The 21506-nt window shown below is 41.7% G+C and overlaps 1 protein-coding gene across 1 annotated transcript; it reads left to right on the plus strand.

Annotated features, from left to right (window-relative positions):
- The first annotated feature begins 455 nt into the window (after positions 1-455).
- Positions 456-17462, plus strand: LOC105833600 (histone-lysine N-methyltransferase trithorax). Its single transcript, XM_012675442.3, has 10 exons — positions 456-868; positions 1675-3127; positions 3235-3798; positions 3888-4318; positions 4681-4842; positions 5023-5418; positions 5514-12163; positions 12323-12485; positions 12580-12726; positions 12929-17462. The coding sequence occupies exons 1-10, from the start codon at positions 704-706 to the stop codon at positions 13100-13102; spliced, it is 10305 nt and encodes a 3434-aa protein (XP_012530896.1). The 5' UTR covers positions 456-703; the 3' UTR covers positions 13103-17462.
- The last annotated feature ends 4044 nt before the right edge of the window (positions 17463-21506 follow it).

Raw genomic sequence — 21506 nt, forward strand, 5'->3', positions numbered from 1 at the left:
ATAGTACGACCACGTAGGTATAAATTTTTTTGGTTTTTTGTAATTTTATTAGTATTCTTCAAAAGGGATTTAATTTTTTACGTTATAAAGAGAGAGAGAGGGAGAGAGAGAGAGAGAGAGAGAGAGAAATATTTTTACGTCAAATTTCCATCGACATGAAACCAAACGCAAGGTCCTCTTGGCAGTCGCATTCGTTAAATTGGAAAGTGAACGGTTGGCCCGAGTGTCCGTGAGATTTGAAGGAGTGAATTTTGAACGCCGCGGCCGAAGTCGCGCGCGATGAATGAGCCGTGAGGCGAGAAGATCGGTGAAGGCCATGACGCGCGGTGCGCGCGCGCGCGAGCGTGTTTCAATGGCGTAGCCCGCCTTGGTAGCCCAGGCTCTCTGTTTGACAAGTACGAGCGCGCGTATTTTGCGAGCGCGCCCGAGCGCAGCCGACGTCAGCCGAACAGCCAGGCCGAGCGGCCCCGGTGTCCGTGCCGTGCGCGCTTACTCCGCTAGTCCGCTGTGTATTCGCGCGTGTATGTATGCACGCGCACGCGCGCGCGCGCGTATATCAGTGCGGAGAGCGTACGTCGGTGTATACGCGAGTGTACGCGAGAGAGTCGGTGCGCCTCTCGGCCGTCCGTGGGCACAAATCGCGAGTAAAATGGAAGCGGAATTTCGCTGCGAGGTCGAGGTCCGTCGTTGAAAACAGGTGAACATGGGAAGGTCCAAGTTTCCCGGGAAGCCGCCGAAGACGGCCACCAGGAAACGGATCAAGGTGCTGGGCCAGCCTGAGGCAGCGCAGAACGATCCGGTAACTGTCGCCGAGAACATCTACTACGGACTTTCCCTGTTCAACAAAACATTCGGCGACAACGAGAAGGTGAGGGGGAAAGAAAAAAGCTGTCGCGCCGTCGCCATCGCCGTCGCCGTCGTCGTCGACGTTGCCGTCGCGGTCGCCGTCGCCGTCCACCGTCTACCATCTACCGTCATTGTCGTCGCAGCCTCGTCGCTGTCGCCGTTGCCGTTGGCCGCTGCTGCTCTGGTCGCCGAGGTCGCGCGGGACGAGCGTCGCATCGCGCGACGCACCGCGCGTCTCGCCGCGAGCAGCAAAACCATCCGGCAAACGGCATTGTGACATATACGCACTCTCGGTGGACTCGCGATACGCGACCCGCGATGAGCTTTGGCGCGGCGTAGCGCGCGCGGGTTAACCTATCGGCGACCGCGGCGGCAGACAGGCGATGGTCGAACGGCAGGTGTTGCCTTTGCCTGCCATTCGACGCGACTCGTTTCTCGCTTTAGCGTTATCCTCCCCTTCCGTATGTCGGTCGAGTCAGTGGCACGATTTACGTATGTTTTCTCTTTTTTTGGCTGCTCTTGGTACAGAGTGATATGTCACAGGGACGTACATACCTGCTTTCTCTGTGATTCTTGCTCCGTAACTTTTTCCAGCAGCCAGCAAGAGTGTACTGTCAGTTGTTTGCGAATGAGAGCTTGTAGCAGATTATTTGTCGTGTTGAAAAAGTAAATTTAATTTGTTAGTCACTTGCTTACTTTCATGACTTGAAGATTAGTTTGTTTACTATGTACTATGTACAAGTTTGTTTACTTAGGTATAATAGATTATATGTATAATTGTTGAATGGTTTGCCATCCCTAATATTCATGTAAATAATTTTTCCTTAGGAACATCCACCATTCCACGGATTTAGCACTAAAGAGGCTAATCTTTCTGCATCTTACATAAAAACCCAACAGCAACACGATGCAGAGAAGACCAGCGATAAATTGCAGTGTGTCACAGTCGAAAATCTTGCACCACAGTCCAGCACGACGAAGAAGGATGTTACTGTTGTTAAAAATTCCCCTACAGACATCGAAAACAGCACAGAGAAGTTTATCTCCGACACAAATTCAAAACCAGTCAAAAATATCACAGAATCAGTTACTACAAACTCGAACACTAAACATATTCCAAAGATTCACAGAGCTAAAAATCGTAAGAATTGTAAAAACATTAAATTTCCGAATTATTTGAAGAACCCGGTGCTAAAATCAGTGAACAACATCTTGGATCAGCATCAGAGAACCAGACAGTTACGTAACAGTACTGCAAAAAGATTACTTCAAAGGGCGAAATCTAATGGAAGTAATACACGTAATTTGGTGGTGCAATCCGGAGAGAAGCCTAGCACAGTGAGAAAATTTGTTTTACCTGTTCGTAGCGTGCATTCGTCGAGAGTTATAAAGCCAAATAAAAGATTTATCGAGGAATTGGAAGAAGTTTCTAATACGGAGCATAGCGAAAACGAAATTGGTGTACATGTCAAAAGGACTAAATTAAATTCAGATAAGCTTAGCAACTCGGAATCAAAATTGAAGGAGGATGCAGTTAATAAGTTATGTACAAAATTTAAAGATAAAGATGCGAGGAACAAGCCAAAAAGAGTGATTCAGAGTGTAGACGGCAATGTCGAAATTATAAGTCGGCCGGTAAAAAATACGGAGAAATCAGCAAATTCTATACAAAACGCACAAATATCAAAACCCACTCTTAGAGAAGTAAAGAAATCTCATACTATATCGTGTAAAACTAAAGTATCAAACAGCACATTTGACAGCTCTAATTATAATCAAGAATGCTCGCAAAACTCGAGCAAGACGGCACAAACTGTGAAATCAATTATTCCCAGAAATCAGAAACAGATTTCTATTCCTACAAAAGTTCTTCCCGATTCCAATGTTCCACACTTCGAGTCTTCCAGAGTTCAGACGAGATCAGGAACTCAAAATGAAGTAGCAAGCGATTCAAGTAATCAGGCGAGCTTTGAGAGTGGTGCAGGATTTACGGAAAGTGGCTGTGCAGAAACTGAGGTTCAAGCACCTGAAAGTGGCAATAAGACTGTCGTTAGTACATTGAACAATTTTGAGACAGAAAACAATTTATCTGAAAGCGAAAGCGAGCACAGTAATCACTCAGAAAACGAGCAATCTGAATTTAGCGGAATGAAACTCAATGGTGGAAAAGTTATATTAAGAAAAGCAAGATTAAAATTGGATAACAAGGGCTTAGCTGGAACAGAAGGACCATTTTCAACGACGAGCACCAGTAACGCTATGGGAGGAAGCACTAATTTAGGTATATATTTTGCGTTTTATAGCAATTTTGTAATTGTTTATTACACTTATATACTTTTAATGTATAAAATTATCTTATTCTTTAATTGTGATTATTTGTCGTTTTAGGATTAACAGGAACTATAAAATGCGGTGTTTGCGGCGCAGTGCGATTTTATCGATTCGTGAAACAGGCGCGCAAGTTTGGCATTCACAGTTGCGAATCTTGCCGAAAATTTATAAGCAAAATGATCAAACATCAAGCTTGCGCTAAATCGTCAAACAATGTTCTTCCTATCCTTCAGTGTCATAAAGGCGACGGCCTGTGTTTAGTTCCGCCCGTTGTGAGGAGTCAACAATGGAATCTCATGAGATGCGTTTATAAAGCCAGATGCCCGGCGTGTTGGTTGAAAATGTGTTTGAAATGCTATAACATTCCACCCGCCTTGAGGACAGGTTTAAACGCGTTGTTACCACCATTGATGAGAGACCCCTTAAGCATTACTTTGCCACTCGGTCAAGACGAAGATGGCCAAGGGCAAAAGTTGGGTTCGTCTAAACTAAGCTGGCCTGCGGAAGACAGCTCAGAAAGAAATTTGTTCAAGTCTGCCATGAGTTGGAAAAATTTTGAAATGGGTCAGAAGACGAGTTGTCAGGGTACAGCAGGCTTTCTCTATACAAAAATTGACAAATGTAAGACAGCTTATTTTATAAATATTTTTTTTTATTTTAGATTGCATTGCTATTTATTTTTTACTTACGACAATTTGGTTTTGTTGCAGTCGATTCCTCGATGAGTATATCACCTAACAAAAAACGGAGGAAAAATAATAGAATTAAAGTAAGAAAGAAAATTAAAAGTCCAGTGTTAGTCTCTCCGACCAGTAACCAACATTCGCAACCTCTTCGACAAAGACTCGAGTTGAAAGGCCCGAGGGTTAAGCACGTTTGTCGAAGTGCCAGTGTCGCACTTGGGCAACCCATTGCAACGTTTCCCACTGCAGATGCGAAAGAAGACAACGAAGCCAGCAAAAACATTCCAAAGACGGTGAAAGAAACCGAGAGAGTGGAGAAGAGGGACGATGTTACGAAAGAGAAGGAAATACAGAAGCATAATGAAGATAATTTAAATCTTAACGTTAATACGGTACAACAATCTCATTCGAGAAGAGGAAAACCGCAACAGAATGTGTCAACGTCGCATTTTCCAGTGGTAAGTTATCTTTCTGACATAATCGAAGAAAGTGATTTCAGTATACGTTATATCAATATTTATTCTGTTAGCTGGATAACATTTATAAATTGCTTTTTTGTATACCGGTGAGTCGATGTTTTATTTATTATTCTATTAATAATATAAAACTTAAATATATTACAAACTTGAACTCAGTGATATTAAAATGATGTAAATAATGTAAATGACGTAAATAAATATTTAGGTAAAACACATAAATATAAAAAAAAAGTTATAGCTCAGTAGAGTGTCTGCCTGTAAAGGAGAAAATTTTGGTTCAAATTTTGGCTGAAAGGATTTATATTTGTGTTATAATGTTTATAATAATTTACTTATTACAGGTATCTAAGGCAACTATGGATCCCATACATACAGTTTCCATAGATTTCTGGGAGCAATACGATCCTTCTGAAGTCGGAGCGAAGGGGTTTGCTCTTATTGGTTCTGAGCTATTTCACATACCTGCTATTTGCTATCTTTGCGGAAGCGCTGGTAAAGAGCCGGTAAGTAACGATGAAATAATTGTAAATTAAGTAATTGTAAAATATCGATGATAAATGGATGATAAATGTACATGTAATAGTAACACGTTATATATATATATATATATATATATATATATATATATATATATATATATATGTCTCTTTGAAAGTTATCAATATAACGATCATTCTTTACAGCTGATCCACTGTCAATGCTGTTGCGAGCCATACCATGCCTTCTGTTTGGAACCCAGTGAATGGAATGCTTGTGCACAGCCAAACTGGTGTTGTCCTCGGTGTACGATATGTCAGTCCTGCCATCTCAGATCCGGCCCGAAATTATCCTGCATTCGTTGTCGTCAGTCGTTTCATCATTCGTGTTTGTCAAAGTCCGGTATTAGTTCCAGATTGTACAGTCCCGATCGACCTTACGTTTGTCAGAGTTGTATTAAATGTAAAAGCTGTGGTAGCGAGGGCGTCAATGTTCACGTTGGTAATTTACCTCTCTGCTCTATGTGCTTTAAGTTAAGGCAACAAGGAAATTATTGTCCTTTGTGTCAAAGATGTTACAACGAAAACGATTTTGACACGAAGGTGAGTATACACGTGATTTCACGTAGAGTAAAATTTACAATTCCAAAATTTATTTTGGCTTTGTAACTTACATATTATGTTTGCATGTGTTTTAGATGATGGAATGTAACGAGTGTTCCTGCTGGGTACATGCCCGTTGTGAAGGCCTTTCTGATGAGCGTTATCAGATACTTAGTTACCTGCCCGATTCAATTGAATTCACGTGCAGTCAGTGCTCTTCCAATTCGACATCCTCCATCTGGAGGAATGCCATAGAAGCAGAGCTGAAGGCGGGTTTTATCAGCGTAATAAAAGCTCTGAGTAAAAACCGCAAAGTTTGTACCGCTCTGAAATGGAGCCCCAGGAAGGAATGCCTGTGCAGGCCACCTGCGAGCGTAAGAAAACTCGAGTTTCCTGAAGACAAGAGCGAAACGAATACAAAAGATAATGAGGAATTAGAAGAGTGCAATGGTGATAAATTCGTGGATACTGATTCGAGTTCGGGTAGCAATGTCAAGGATGGTATAAATAAGCCCGATTTAGAGGAACATTCAGTGGATGGTCCTGGTAAAAAAGGTTTGCGACGATTACGACAAAAATTTCATCTAAGAGAATGTTCGGTTAGGGTGAAAAACTGTATTCCGAAGGACTCTCAAGACAACGAGAGAAAAGACTGGACAAACCAGGACTCGTTAATTTCTTCGAACGAAATCACGGAATGCCACTGTTCCGAACAACAAATCATCGCGAGGCCCTCGCCTACTTTAATGTCTGTGAAACGTAGGGTGAACGGTAACGAGTACAAATCGCTGTCGCAATTTCATTGTGACATGGAACACGTAATCAATCGCGTCGGTTCGAAAGATCTTATAGAAAAGTATCACGATATTCTACAAGAGGTCTTTCCATGGTTTACTCCGAAAAATTTCAAGAGCAGTGACGACAACGACGATACGTTATCGCCTACTAAAGATGTTGACAAAGACCCCGCTTTGTCGATAAAGTTTGACGATTCTATTTTGGAAGCTTGGAAAGAGGAGGTGATGAAAGCGCCGAAAGCAATTGCAGCGAAAACAGCGAATCTGTATAATATTCACGTCGAAGATAGCAGGTCATGTTGCTTGTGCAAGGGTTTGGGCGACGGACATGAGACGAAAGAGGGCAGACTGCTTTATTGTGGACAGAACGAATGGGTACACGCGAATTGCGCGCTATGGTCAAATGAGGTATTTGAGGAAATCGACGGCTCATTGCAGAATGTTCACAGTGCCATTTCGAGGGGTCGTTTGATCCGCTGCTCCGAATGCGGTAAGAAGGGCGCAAGCGTTGGATGTTGCGCGAAAAACTGTAGCAGTACCTTTCACTTTCCATGTGCAAGGAACGTTAGGCTTGCTTTTAATGATGACAAAACGGTATTTTGCGACTCGCATTCCAACAGCCACACTTGTAAGTCTCTACAAAACGAGAATGAATTTAGTTTGAAGCGATCGGTATACGTAGAGTTGGATCGTAAGAAGAAAAAGTTTGCCGAACCCAACAAGGTCAAGCTAATGATAGGCTCTTTGATGGTCGACTGTCTGGGTACCATCATTCCGGAATTCTCTGATACGGCTGAGAAGATAATACCATGCGATTACAAATGCTCCAGGCTTTATTGGTCCACAGTGAATCCTTACAAGATCGTGAGATATTATATTAGGACTTATGTGCAGGTATATATGCCGGATGTCTCATCCGACATGGAGAATAATATTACTATTGATCACAGCAAAGAGCAGGAAAAGGAAGAAGCGTCGATAGATGCGCAGAGAGTCGACTATTTGGCCATAAAACAGACTCTAGATACGCTCATCGATATCGTGTGCAACAAAGAGGTCGATGAGAATTTAGTGGAGCAGAACAACACTGATCTTTTACCACCGGAACTAAAGGAAGCCATATTTGAGGATTTGCCACACGATCTGTTAGATGGAATCTCCATGCAGGACATTTTTCCAAAGATGTCGTACGAGGATTTTTTAACCATGGATTTAAAGAACGACAGTTCTTTCAGTACGGATTTGTTTAAAGATGACATGTTATCATCGGAAGTCGAAGAGACGATAAAGCCGACGGAAAATAAAATCTCTAAAATGGATTCATCTTTGCTAGAACTGGGAACACATAATGACCTTTGGGTACGGTTGGATACAAAGACCGCGGTGCAGGATCTTATGGATGACTTGTTTAACTCAAAGAGCCAGAAACGTGGCGGCAGGGAACTGAAAAGGTCCAAATCTGAAGTGATGTCAAATAATCCCCTGATCGTCGGTGGTCAGAGGCATCATCAACGCTCCTGTAGCCTTACCTGGAGCTGCAAACTAGATAATACCTATGGTTCTAACTTAAAGAGGCGAAAATTGCCTCGAAATCCATCTAGCACCAAGTCCAGCGAGGCCGGCCTGATTGTTCTTGATGCGCAAAACGAACGTACGTCGATGTTTCATGAATTGAGGCTCCCGGAGAGTATTATGGTCACTGTAGGAAGAGGAAACACGTCTAATATACTATCCGACTCTGTGCGTGAATTCAAGTATTGCATTGAGGATTCTGCTGGACTGAATCGCCGCGCGTTACCAGCCAGGGATGACGCGAAAGAGCACAAGAGACTGCTTTGGCATCCGAGACAGCAGCAACCGCGAATAGTGCAAGTCGATGGATCGGCTGACGCTAATAGCGCCAGCGAATGCAGTTCACCAGAATACAACACCGAGGAGAAAAACTCGAATCTTCAAACATCCAAATCATTATCAATTCCGCAATTGGACGGTATTAATGACGAGCACTCGTCTGACACAAGTGAGTCGAGCGCGGAGAAAGAACTTTGCCCGTACGCGCGGTCTTCGAATCTTTTACATTCGAAACGCATCTTTGATTTTATCAGGTCGCATGTATCAAGTAACTGTGATAAGTCGCAGAAGATGAAGAATGGCAGTGGTAATTCCATGGCCACACCAATCGCCAGATGCAGCTCTGTGCACAAGACGGGAGTTTTGTTCAAAGAGAAGAATCTCAAGATGAATCTGCAGATCCCGCAGGTGGATGGCGCAGGCGATGTATCGAGCGACGACGAGTGCGTCTCGTCACAGCACTTAATGACGCATGAGAGACTGATTCATACCTCGTACGAATCGTCGTCTTTTGAACACATTGATGTCACCTGCAAGAGGTGTCGCAGCACATACCGCACCGAGGAAAGTTACAATCGTCATCTGGCTAACTGCGATACCATGATAACTAGCGATAGCGATTCAGAAACCATGGACAACAAGCTCACATCGCCAGAATCAGGGTTTTCGCCAAATATGCGTTCAGGATCTCCGCAGTTTATTACACTTTCGCCGTCCGAGGGTCACACACTGACGACTGATTATACGGATATCCAGGCGACTTCACCTATCGAGGCGTCCGTGGCATCGCCTCACCCATCCAGTATCCAAATCGAACCAATTGCTCAGGCAATCATTACGCCGCAGATCCATGCGACACATGCCACTGTTGAGACCGTACACCAGACAGTATTAACGTCCAACGATGTGATCGTACAGACTCAGTACACCCGCAGGACTACCACCTTGCCGAATCCAACAGTATTACCTCCTCAGGAAAGCACGGTGCAGATAACGGAGATCACAGACTCGCCGTCCGTCTCCAATGACTCTAACGTTACCGGACACAGCGTAGTGAACACGCCAATGAACTCGCCAGATAGCACGAGTTCGCAGACCGTCCCAAGCCCGGAGATGTCGCCCAATTTCTCAACCATGGTCGTACAGAACGCGCATGAGCCTGCGCAGACGAATGCACAGATCACCCGAGTTTCCTCCAAGTCAACGAAAAATTTACGAGTGACCAAGCCTAAGACTAAGAACATCAAGTCGCAGCAGCAGGTTCTGAAAAATGTGATGCAAACGCCGCACAATGCCACGCACAATGCCAGATTCCAACCGACGGCGATGACGAATGCCGGTCCACCAGTAATCCAACTACATCAGACCACCCAGAGACCGCCTACAGTGATCCTTCAACAAGTGGCGTCGCCAGGCATCATGTCTGCTTACGTGGAAGCACTACAGCAGCAATCCGGTCAAAATTTACAATACATCACGACGATAGGTGGACAGCACGAAACGGGCTTTAAACCGCAGCTGATCACCGCAAATCCTTTGGTACCGGGGACTTACATACAGACACCGTCACCCGACAATCTGCTGACGCTGCAGAACGGTGGTATATCGATATTGCCGAGCGTGCAGATCGCGCAAACACAGCCTACAGTATTGGGTACTATCATACAGCAACAACCTAGTGCGATTCAATGTGGCGTCATATCGTCAGAGCAACTGCTGTTGAGCTCCACGCCCACTCTAGAAATGTTCACCGATCCAACCGGTGGTATGTTCGTGTCAAATCAACCGATGTACTACGGTCTGGAGACGATTGTCAGCAATACCGTGATGTCATCTAGCCAGTTCATGGCAGGCACCGTACCTCAAGTGTTGGCCAGTAGCTACCAAACGACAACACAAGTGTTTCAAGCGTCTAAGCTGATGGAGCCCATCGTGGATGTACAAGCTGTGCCAGGCGTACCTACTGTAACAACGATGCAAAATGTATCGAGTATACCGAACATGTCTGGGGTGCCTAACATAGCAGGCGTGCCTAATCTAGCGAGTGTGCAGGGCGTGAGTGGCATGCCCAACGTGCCTGGAGTGCCTTATGTGGTGGTGAATCAATCGGCACCGCCGCTGCCACCAGTACCAGCAACTGCTCCAGCACCGCCACCACCGGCACCAACAATGGCATCGGCGTCGATACCGCCGCCAGCACCGGCATCGATACCAACACCCGCACCGATACCGACACCCGTATCGATACCAGCACCAGCATCAATACCGGCACCAGCATCAATATCAGCACCAACGCTAATGGAACCAATCGCGACATCGCCACAGATCAACATTTCTACCATGTCCCAGGAACAACAGGTTTACGGTGGCGTCGCGTGTAACGCCGTGTCACCAGTACCATGTGGTCAAAATGCTATGGAACATCCAATGGTGTCGATTCAGGTGGCAGACATATGTTCGTCGAACGCGCCGTCGGCGAGTGTGATGACGCCGACGAAACTATCACCGTCGATACCATTTCCGTCGCCGCCGGCACTGGCACCAGCACCAATATCGGCACTGCAGGCACCAGCACCGCTACCGCTACCACCACCACCTCCACCTTCTCATGTGATGTCGACAATACCTCGCGTTGCAGTGAGACCCAGTCCCGTTGCGCATTCAGTCCAGACAAATCACGGAGCCACTTGGAAAATCACCGAACCATTATTCGGTGCGGAACAACCCATAAGTAACAGTGTGCGGCCGTACTTTGACTCGAAACACGTATCGGAAAACACTAGTATGATCAAATCCAGCATATCATCATCAAAAATACCGCCTCTATCGAATCATTATGTCGCGCAAAGGAATCTAGTTGTAAATAGTTGTAAGTTAAGTCATGATGTAAATAGCATGCAAAAGAGCTACAACGGTACCCCATTGAATTCAAACTCTATTGTAAGTACGAGCGTCAATAATAACAACCCGGTTGTCGTCTCCAATTCCAACTCCGTGCAAAACAAAATCACCATGCCTACAATGAACAATATGCCGACTAGCCGACCGATGAACAGGGTATTGCCGATGCAGGCAGTGACGCTCAAGCAGGATCTGGTAAAGAAAGATGACTTGGTGATTGAAGAGCCAATGAAACCAATAATCAAGCCGGCTGAACCGGAAATTGTGGAATCGAAAAAGGAAATCACCGAACAAATTGAGCAGATAAAACCTGAAACCACGCTCAACAATATCAGTGATAACATCAAGCTGAATACAGAGACTATAGAAAAGGTAAAGGAGAATCTCAAACTGGAGCTCGACAAGGAAAAGTTACAAAATACGTCGTTGAAGATTGTGCTGCAGAAGCAATTACAAGATGGCTCCTACAAGATCACGCGCAACATGAAGGCGGTCACCCAAAGCAAAAAGACTCCGCAAGTGACATCCGTAGAGATATTACCATCGAAGCAAGTGCCTCAGATCGCGTCGTTACAACTGTTGCCGATCAAAACGTTCACGCTTAAGGCAAACACGCTCGAGGACAAAATGAAACCCGTGGATGCGAAGATGAACGTATTCAAAGCAAAGGCACCACCTGTAGCTGTCAAGAAACCCAGAATAGTAACGAAATCGATCAAACCGTTGCGGAACAGTCCACAGCAAAATCCGCCGCAAATGCAGAAGAGCTGCTCAAAGGGACCGATCCTGATGTACGAAATAAAATCACAGGATGGCTTCACCCACACCGCCTCGTCCATGTCCGAGGTCTGGGAGACTGTGTACGAGGCGGTGCAGAAAGCACGCAAGGCCCACAATCTGCCTCCTCTGCCTCATAACCCCTTGTCCGAAGGTCTTGGCTTGGAAAATAATGCGGCCATTTACCTGATCGAGCAATTGCCAGGCGTCAATAGATGCAGCACGTATAAGCCCAAATTCCATACTCTGACGCCGCCGAAACCTGATGAAATAGAGAACGAGTTGCCGGCGGCGTGCATCAATGGAGCAGCACGAGCAATGCCCTTCAAGGGCAGGAAAGTGCACGATATGTTTAGCTGGTTGGCGTCGCAGCACAGGCCACATCCCAACATAATTGCAATGTCGGAAACGGAATCTAGGTAGGACTCATTACATGTGTAAAGACAAAGACGCGCGCTATTTTACAATTGTTTCTCATAAATTAATTCATTAATTTTTTAAATTAACTTCTGATATTTGATTATTAATAAGAGTTTTAATGTTTTCAACGGAGAATTATGACGAATACTGTGTTTCAGGCGAGCCGCGAGTACCAATTTGCCTATGGCAATGCGCTTTAGAATACTTAAGGAAACATCAAAAGCATCTGTTGGTGTATATTATTCCCATATTCATGGTAGAGGACTGTTTTGTTTGAGAGATATTGAGCCTGGTGAGATGGTCATTGAATACGCTGGTGAAGTAAGTGGCAATCAACTATTTATACATGTTGAAAAATGTATGAGAAAGACTGTAATCGGTATTATTATTACTTGAAATTATTAATTATCATTAGGTCATTCGATCTTCCTTGACTGACAAAAGAGAAAAATACTATGACAGCAAGAACATAGGCTGTTATATGTTTAAAATTGACGATCATCTGGTTGTTGATGCTACTATGAAAGGGAATGCAGCTAGATTTATCAATCATTCGTGCGAGGTATGACAGATTTTTTCCCTTGATCATTTTTATTAAGAATTTATGTACAGATACAAATTGACAAAAACTCTTATTATTTAATAATATTATTATTTGTATTAACGTTTTTGTATTTGCATTATGTACAATTCGATTACGTAACACATAATCCAACGTACATTTGAATTTCTGTTATAAATGTGTAATTGAAAATATTTTACAGCCAAACTGCTACTCGCGAGTGGTGGACATTTTAGGTAAGAAACACATACTGATTTTTGCTCTTCGTCGCATCATTCAAGGGGAGGAGTTAACGTATGACTACAAATTCCCATTCGAAGATATCAAGATCCCATGTACTTGCGGTTCTCGCAAATGTCGCAAATACCTCAACTGAGACTGCGTATATACAGCTTATCCTAAGCAACCGACCGATGACAAAGAAGTAAATTATGTGCTATAATTGCGCGCGCTTTCGAATAGAATTCGTTTTATTGAATGTTATTCATTTTACTCATCAAACTATTTTCAGAGATTGCAGCTTTTTATTACTATAAAACAACATAGATTATACATTTTAAATATTAGAAGGCCAGACGTAATACGCGAAACACGGCGATTACGACGACAGTTACTTTAGACAGCTACGTTCCTGTAGTTGATTTAACGGGGAGGGGGGCGGGGGGAGTGGGTATATGTACACGTATACCTATAGCAATAAACCATTCGAGTATGTCCTGCTTTCGTATCCGACAAAGTCGTGCGTTTTACTAACGCGCTTCAGACTTTTGAAAGTGTTACTTTATTCACGCCTGTGCTTTCTCGCACGACTTTTAGACTCTATCTATTATCTACTATTGAGGCTTAAGTGTACAAGTTATCTTACACTTTACACTAAATGCGAGTGCTCTTTAGTTCGCATAATTTCATTATAAATACAGATCTCTTAATGCTTTGATCGGATTTGAAAACACTCTTCCCCTTAGACGAGCGTATTGTAATGACAAAAATAAAAAATGATACCGAGTACATTGAGAATACTATGAGAAAACCGCGAGTTTTGACGATAATCGCAGTTTTTAGAAAACCACTTATGTTTCTTTTGAATGTCACAAGATAAAAGTAACATAAGCATGGTGTACAAATAATCTTATCAAGTGCGTGAACATAAAATGCGCGATAACTGTATATTTAAACGATTTATGTAAATTTTAAATTTAGTGTACAGTGTACGACTAACTTTGTGACATTTCATGTCTGCTGTAGGGCCAGATTTCAAATGTTTTTGTAAAATATGTAATTGTTAGACTAGATATATCGTCTTTGATGTAAGTACAGCAAACCAGTTTTAACTTAAGTTAGGAATGTAGGCATTAAGGAGAGAGAGATAGAGAATGGCAAGCGAGAACAGTCTCCTGTAGCAGGATATTGTTCGAAGGTATACCTACTTTGGCAGACATTGATACAATTTTACGTATTATTACGTATTATTACGGCATCATTGACGAGATAATTGATTTTCAAAATCAAGCTATTTATTTATATTTGTGAAAATGAATAATACGAATTTGATATAATTTGCCTTTTTCCCCTTTTTGTACATTTTTTTTAGATGTCGCATCTATATTTGTGCTTCCATCTTGCCAAGATCATATTTACATCGAGTTTATTGTCCGAATTTTATTATCTGAATGACATATGAGATATAACATTTTGTTTGACAACTATTTAAAAACACTAACAGTTTTTAAAATAATATCTATTTAAAAATTTCTATCGCGAAAAATCAGTTTGTTCGTTTAACCCGGTGAAGATTTATGCATTGTTTGAGATAAACGTCTCCGGGTACGTCCCCGGCAAACGTTTGTGATATTTTCCCATAATGGGAAAGATATATTAGAGATGCTTTTATAGGAATATATATTTTACATTTTAACGGATATATATACATATATACATATATATCATGTATTCCGTACCAATACCCTTCTGTGAAGTCCAGTTTTGCCTTACTTTTACATGTACCTACGCTTTCACCCGGTGATAGATTTAGATATATATTTACGCAAATGATATTTTATATTTGGAACTAACACAACCGCAACGGCGCGGCACAACGCCCGCCCATACAACTACGACAACGTATTTTAGCGCGATTAATCAATTTCTGCCGAGGTGGTAGTCCCTTAAATTTTGGTGCTCCATGGACACCGTTAAGTGCACTTTTCATGAAAAAATGGCCTAGAGTAAGAGATAGTAAAGTTGCAGTGCGGAAGTGTTTGATAATAATAAGAAATGCGTTATACGAAGAATATTGATCGTGAATTATTTAAAGAGGTAATATAAAGAGGTGAAATGGTGGCAGGAGCGCATTATTTGAGCACGCGAATAATGTCAAGACGTGCTGCGATTTTAATCGGCCTGGTTTGGTACAAAGCGCGTACGCTGAGTTGTAAAAAGTTATAAAAACGAGGGAAACTTGTTCTGGTCACGTGAAATTGCCATTTTTTAGATATTTTGTGAATCTTTTTTTTTTTTAAATATTATAATTATGGATAATTAATAATTATTATATTCGAGGATGAATATTGTTAATATAATGATAATTAATTTTAATCTGTACATGGAAAATAATACGACTAGTAAGGATGGTAACTTACTTGAAAATATAACAATGTTAGATATTTTATTGATATTTATTGATTATGAATGAGATGGTATTAGGGTTGACGAAAAAATATTAACGTAAAGTGAACGATTTAGGACCGGTGCACATATATGGTAGTCGCATTGATTGACGCGGATACAAGGATCAGATCCTTTCTTTTTTTCTAGCAAACAAGTAGGCAAGCATGTATCTTTAATTCAATTACAGCCTCCTGATCATTACGCTACGGATGTCAGAATTATATAATTTAAATTTTACAAAATGTATACTCTATAGGCATGCATACCATGTAATCCGATTTTTACATTGCTATATATTATGATTATAAGCTATAGGCTATTTACCATCATTTGATTTCATTTCTACACTCACGAATAGATTTTAAATTCTCAATACATTGTTTTCTTTTTTTTTTTTCGCATTATTTGTATCATTGACGACTTCTGTAAAGTACCCATACGAGTACTTCGGCAAAAAAGTATGGAACTGTTTGAGCGTGTATTTGTAGCGGGACATGAAAAGTGTGAGAAGAGAGAGAGAGAGATTTTTACTTGTCTCCTGATAATCTTTGCCTGATGAATATAGACAAATATCTATCGGGTGCTTTCTGGAACATACTCTGTGTCTTTTTCGACTCTTTAAACTGCGTGAAAAGGGCGTATGACCCTCCTTAGTATTACGCATATAGCTTTCATTATTATTATTATTATTATTATTATCGCTATTAATTATAATCTATACACACATAAAAAAGGAGAAAGAGAAAACATAATACATCACTACTCAAGTCACTCGTATATTTGGGCACATTAAGCACCGTTTGTTTACTATACCCATCAGCACCTTTCAAAAATAACGCTGCGTGTAAAAAGAACGACGAACATCCAAAGTACGGTACGATGAATAAACGTGTAGTCTAACAATTAAAGGAAAAATGATACTAATGTATAGATGTAATAAGTAGATTGTTTCTCTCCGACTTTTACGCGTGTTTTATCTCTCGACAAGCGGACTCGCTCTGAACGACGATTCAAGCGGACGTAGCGTTTAAAATTGCGAGTGATTAAATTATTTCGCGGAAACGATGAGCATGCGATACATATTATCGTACTATCGCGACACGACACGGTTTCGGTACATCGTCACGCTACGTGCGATCTCAACCGGAAATTTCGTCTTTTTCATCGCGCTATTTAGATATCTTTTTTCGAGATAAAAGGATAAAGGATAAGCTGAGAAAATTAAAATATTCTTACGATTTAAGAAATTAGAAGAGAAAGGGGAGAAAAATTGAAATATAAAACGCTTCTTAAGACGTGTATAAAACTACTATTCTAATGTTTAAACAGAGTGTAGAATTTTGAAATATTATACTTGTTTAAAAGAAAAGTGAGAAGGAAGATAAATAACAATTACTGATAAACTTCGACGGTATGAAAGGGAAAAAGAAAAATTGAAAAAATTGTCTGTGATTATCAGTCATAATAATCTTTAGGTCGACATATTTTTTAGAGAATATTTTTTAGGAAATTACAAAATTTATGATATATCCCTATTATTGATATGATATTGGATCAGACACGCGCTATACGCATAATAATATTAAAAGTGAAATTGAGTGAAAAAAAAGAAAGAATGATGAACTGTAAAAGTTGCAAACTGTTTAAATAGAGTTACAAATAGTTGAGATTCGATGGCTGTTGTAAAATATTCAGTGTTTGGACAAATAATTATTAAAAAAAAACTATTTATAACTAATATCGAACGTACGGTAATATTATTATATCGCATATTACAGTAGCGTTTTTATCCCTTCTTGCGTTTACATATTTATGACAGACATAGGTTGTAGAAAGAAAGAGAATTTCGGTAAATGAAGCCCGACCGAGCAAAACTGGTGATTAAATGAATGCGATTAATTAAACGAACAAAATTGAGAAAACCAATGGGCGGAAAGGGGGAAAGGGGACAACGATGGGAGGAACAGGGGGCATTTGCCACACGTTTTTTGCGTGTAAATTGTCGTTATCAATCCATCTACTTATCGTAGAGAACTTATGAAGTTTAATCGTAATATCTACATTAACCAGAAAAAGGTACGCGTACCGCATAGAAAAAGAACACATAGCCGCTTTCATTACAAAATACATATACACATACATATACATACATACACACACAAAACAGATATGCCCATGTTTTGTAATTAAATGTTTTGTTAGTATATATTATACCAGAAGATTAACAAAATAAAAACACAAGTGGAAATATGAGAGAAACATGTGCGTGTACATTTTGTCATACGCGATGTATTTCCTCTCTTTTGTGTAAGAGTAATTTATGTGTTTCAATGTCATGGCGAACGGCATCGCGGTTACAGACTGATGTCTTTGATATCTTCCTCAAATACTAGATTCGCATAAATTAAAATCATATTAGCATGCAAAATGTCGATTTTATTTTAACGTGAGTTTTAATTCTCAGAATTCAACGCAATTTGAAGAAAAATACATGATCGTTAGAGCCCCTTCTTGATTTATCATGTTGAAGCAAATTTTCATTTTTTTTTTTTAATGTGTGTATGTGTGTACATTTTTTTTCATTATTTCTTACAAGTTTATTTTACTGAAATTGAAGTTCTTGAAATTGATAAAATTGTAGAAGTATTATACTAGAGAATTTGGATCGAATAATTGTAACGATAGAGGTCAGTGATCCGGAAAATTTGTGTAACAAAAAAGGACAATCCTTTGCCGACGTTTATTTACAAGACCCTTCGGGATTAATATTTTTTTATGGGACGCACGCGTCCTCCCGATCATCCTCGGGCGATATAGCGCGGCCTCATCCAAATCGCACGTATGCAATCGAGGAGGCGAGAAACTCGAAGCCGTCGGTTCCCGTGTGTATCTCGTTATTCTCAAATAGCGTGCAATTAATCGCGAGGTGCACAAAGCGACCAATCTTATCTCGCTTTGTCTCGTTCTCATGAGAAACGAAAGGCGATGGGCGTCGTCGCGTCGTTCCGTTATACGAGTCCCGCGCTTTTCACGTGCGCGAGCGAGATGTTTTTCCGCCTGCACGTCCTATACGTAGGTGCAATTACGTACACACGTGCGTGCGTACGATCGAGTCACGCGCGAACGGCCACGGCGATGCGTCACGCTGGACGACACGGCGCAGCGGCAACCGAGGCTGCGCCTCTCCGAGGCAATCGTCGCATCCGCGCGTAAACGAGTTGCGAGCCTATTCAACGTGCGAGCAAAATAAACGCGCACGAAACGTGGGACATTCCATCGCATGCGCGTTGCGTCGAATCCGATACGGTGCGTCGTGTAAAACCGAGAGCATATCCGGGACGCTCTGTCGAAAGCGGTGATTCGCACTTTCGTTACGATTTAATTTCCACCAGGCAGAGCAGCTACAGCGACATAGTCGAACGAAGGGTGTTAATTTAATTTTCGATTGACGAAAACGGAGAAAAGAAATGCGTGCGGGATTTTAGATATGTTCTTCAAACGAATTACGCATTTTTACATAGCAAGAAATATATAACATATTAAATGATGGTTTTTGCAGAAAAATTAGATGATCGATTAGACAGCTATTTTCTATACATTTCTACAATATTGTGTCGTTAAAATTTAGTTACGAGTTTTCATAAATCTACGAATGCGTTGTACCAAAAATTAGAAAAAAATGTATTTGTCTGTAAATCAAAATGTTATAATTTGCTTAAATTACTCGATCGCAATTTCGACCATTAATTCGCTTTTTCTCTTACGCGTTGTCGGACAACGCGCGCGAGATAATGCAGTTACGGAGTCATCGTTTCGATCGTCTGACAATGTGGCGCGTGACCGCCACAGCATTTGGGCGAGTGGCGGTGTATATACGGCGAAACGCATTGTGTTTACACGCAAATTACTTGCTTTGCTTAACCACCGCGCGGTCGACATAACTCACGCAACGATTGGAACGCTCGTTAAAACAAATGCAGTTGCACGATGCATCGGCGTTCGGCCGGCGAACGCGTTCTGCATTCTGTTCCGTATTCAGGCCTGATTTACCCCTAAAGACCGTACGCGTTTTACGCATCCCAGCGCGAAGCAGAACAGAAATAACCGAGTCAACACCTTGCACGCGCGCACACACACACACACATTCAAAAAGAATGAAATTGTATTTCAGAGAAATTCAATATATAAAACTTAGAAATAAAAAAAGAAAAATGCGATCAATATGTATACTATACAGATTTAAAAAGAAAACATTTTCAGTTATTGAGCAGTTGGTCTAATATTTACGAGTTTAACTTGAATGGATTATATTGTGAATATGCATTCTCCCATTCACACTTTTTTAAAATTTAGCATAACTTTAATCTACACGATACATATGTACGGCAAGTTAAAAAAAAGAACTGGACAGTGAAGAATCAACGTTAGATAAGTTAAGAAACTTAATAATGACGGAATGAACAATATATATTTATATACATACTGTCCGAATGAAATTTATGTCTCAAGATCAATGGAAATATATCATCTATTTACTATAATATTACAAAATAATGGAAAATGCTATTTTATTGTACCGTTAGAAATACAAATCTCTAATAGATTTATGTCAACAAGATAATATTAATCACATCTATCATGAACAAACAACGTATGTAGTGTCGTATATATAATATACGTTAAAGAAAATGTTTGAGATGCTCGTCGTAACCCACGGCGCTGCAGCGCGCGTTTTAGAACCGAAATACATATTAATAAACATCGGGTCATGTCAGAAGACATTGGGCATTACAATGAAAAGAGAAATTAATACCTTTAATTTTTCTTTAATCTTTATTACGAGATTAAAGCCTAAGTAAATCAATATTGACATTTTTCCTTTCTAGCGTGGATTCCGAATTTATGCCCGGAAGCATATTGATGAATAAGAAGAGGGTAAGAATCTGTACAAATGTATATCCTTGAACATGGGGTAGCTATTATTCGCTCACTTAATCATACTTTCGGAATCGTATACGTATTCCCGTTACAAATTTTTCCATTAATATCTCTTTCCTAAATTAAATCCACGTGCAACCTAGTCCAGTCTACAAATCAGTAGATTCATAAATTTACGGATTTTTGCTACGCGTGTATCCCGCCGCATTCCTCGATCACACACACACACCCACACTCTCTCTTTCTCTCTCTCTTTTCTGGCAAGCAACAACCGGAACCGTCCAAATTACACGACGACCAGTGCGCCAAGAAACGCGCGCGTCGCCTCTGCCTCTGCCATGCGATCGTCCGTTCTTACGTCACGATTGTTCTCTTTGCACGCAGGCGGATCATCGCGGCTTGAAAGCGCAACTATCGCGCGCGCATGCATTTGTTTCCGCGGAACAGTGAATAACCCGCAGTTCGTTCTCACATCACGCGCGCGCGCGCGGGTGCCTACGTATACGTGTATAAAGAACGCTCGGGGAGAATCAAACCGCCCTCCCGACCGCGCTGTTCGTTTCACCACCTCGTCCTCCCCCGCCGTCGCGCCGCGCTGCGCGTTTTCTCCGGCGGATTTCAAGAAAGCTATACAGAGCTCTTTTCTGCCTTCGGCTGTCCCTCCCCTCCTCTCCCGTCGTCGTCGTCGTCGTCGTCATCGTCGTTGTCCCTCCTCCGGCTTCTCTTGACTCTGACTCCGCGAGTCCATCCGACTCCACCGCCGTCAACCGCCGTGTCGCGTCGCGTGGTTCTTCGCCTCGGCAACGAGCCCGCGTGTTTCCCCTTCCTCGCGATGACGACGCCGCGACTATCGCCTCTCCCGTTCGCTCTCCCTTTGTCGCCCCCACGGCGGCATTCGCATGTACAGGAACGTGAACTGCGAAGCGCTCGGCGGGGGCCGATTGGGAGAAGGAATTAATCGAGAGTCGGTTTACATCACGCGCTTCTTTTTTTTCGCTTCGGTTTCAAAAAAAAGTGGAAAAGGAAGAACAACGCTGGCGGTATCTGTCACAGAAAATGTAGACAAAGAGACACGACTCTCCCTTACTCCGCACCTCCGAACGTCGACATTATTCGCGTATTGGTTTCATTTGATTGAAAAGTCATTAAAATTTGTGGACAGAATATATTAACAT

This window comes from Monomorium pharaonis, chromosome 4 (assembly GCF_013373865.1).
Source record: "Monomorium pharaonis isolate MP-MQ-018 chromosome 4, ASM1337386v2, whole genome shotgun sequence".
Taxonomy (NCBI): domain Eukaryota; kingdom Metazoa; phylum Arthropoda; class Insecta; order Hymenoptera; family Formicidae; genus Monomorium; species Monomorium pharaonis.

What these genes read in the sequence shown, in the direction of transcription:
- LOC105833600 (XM_012675442.3), top strand. Translation starts at nt 704, where the DNA reads ATGGGAAGGTCCAAGTTTCCCGGGAAGCCGCCGAAGACGGCCACCAGG. An exon ending in CAACGTCGCATTTTCCAGTG is followed by an intron (nt 4,319 to 4,680) that starts GTAAGTTATCTT and finishes TACTTATTACAG; the next exon opens with GTATCTAAGGCAACTATGGA. An exon ending in GAAGCGCTGGTAAAGAGCCG is followed by an intron (nt 4,843 to 5,022) that starts GTAAGTAACGAT and finishes CATTCTTTACAG; the next exon opens with CTGATCCACTGTCAATGCTG.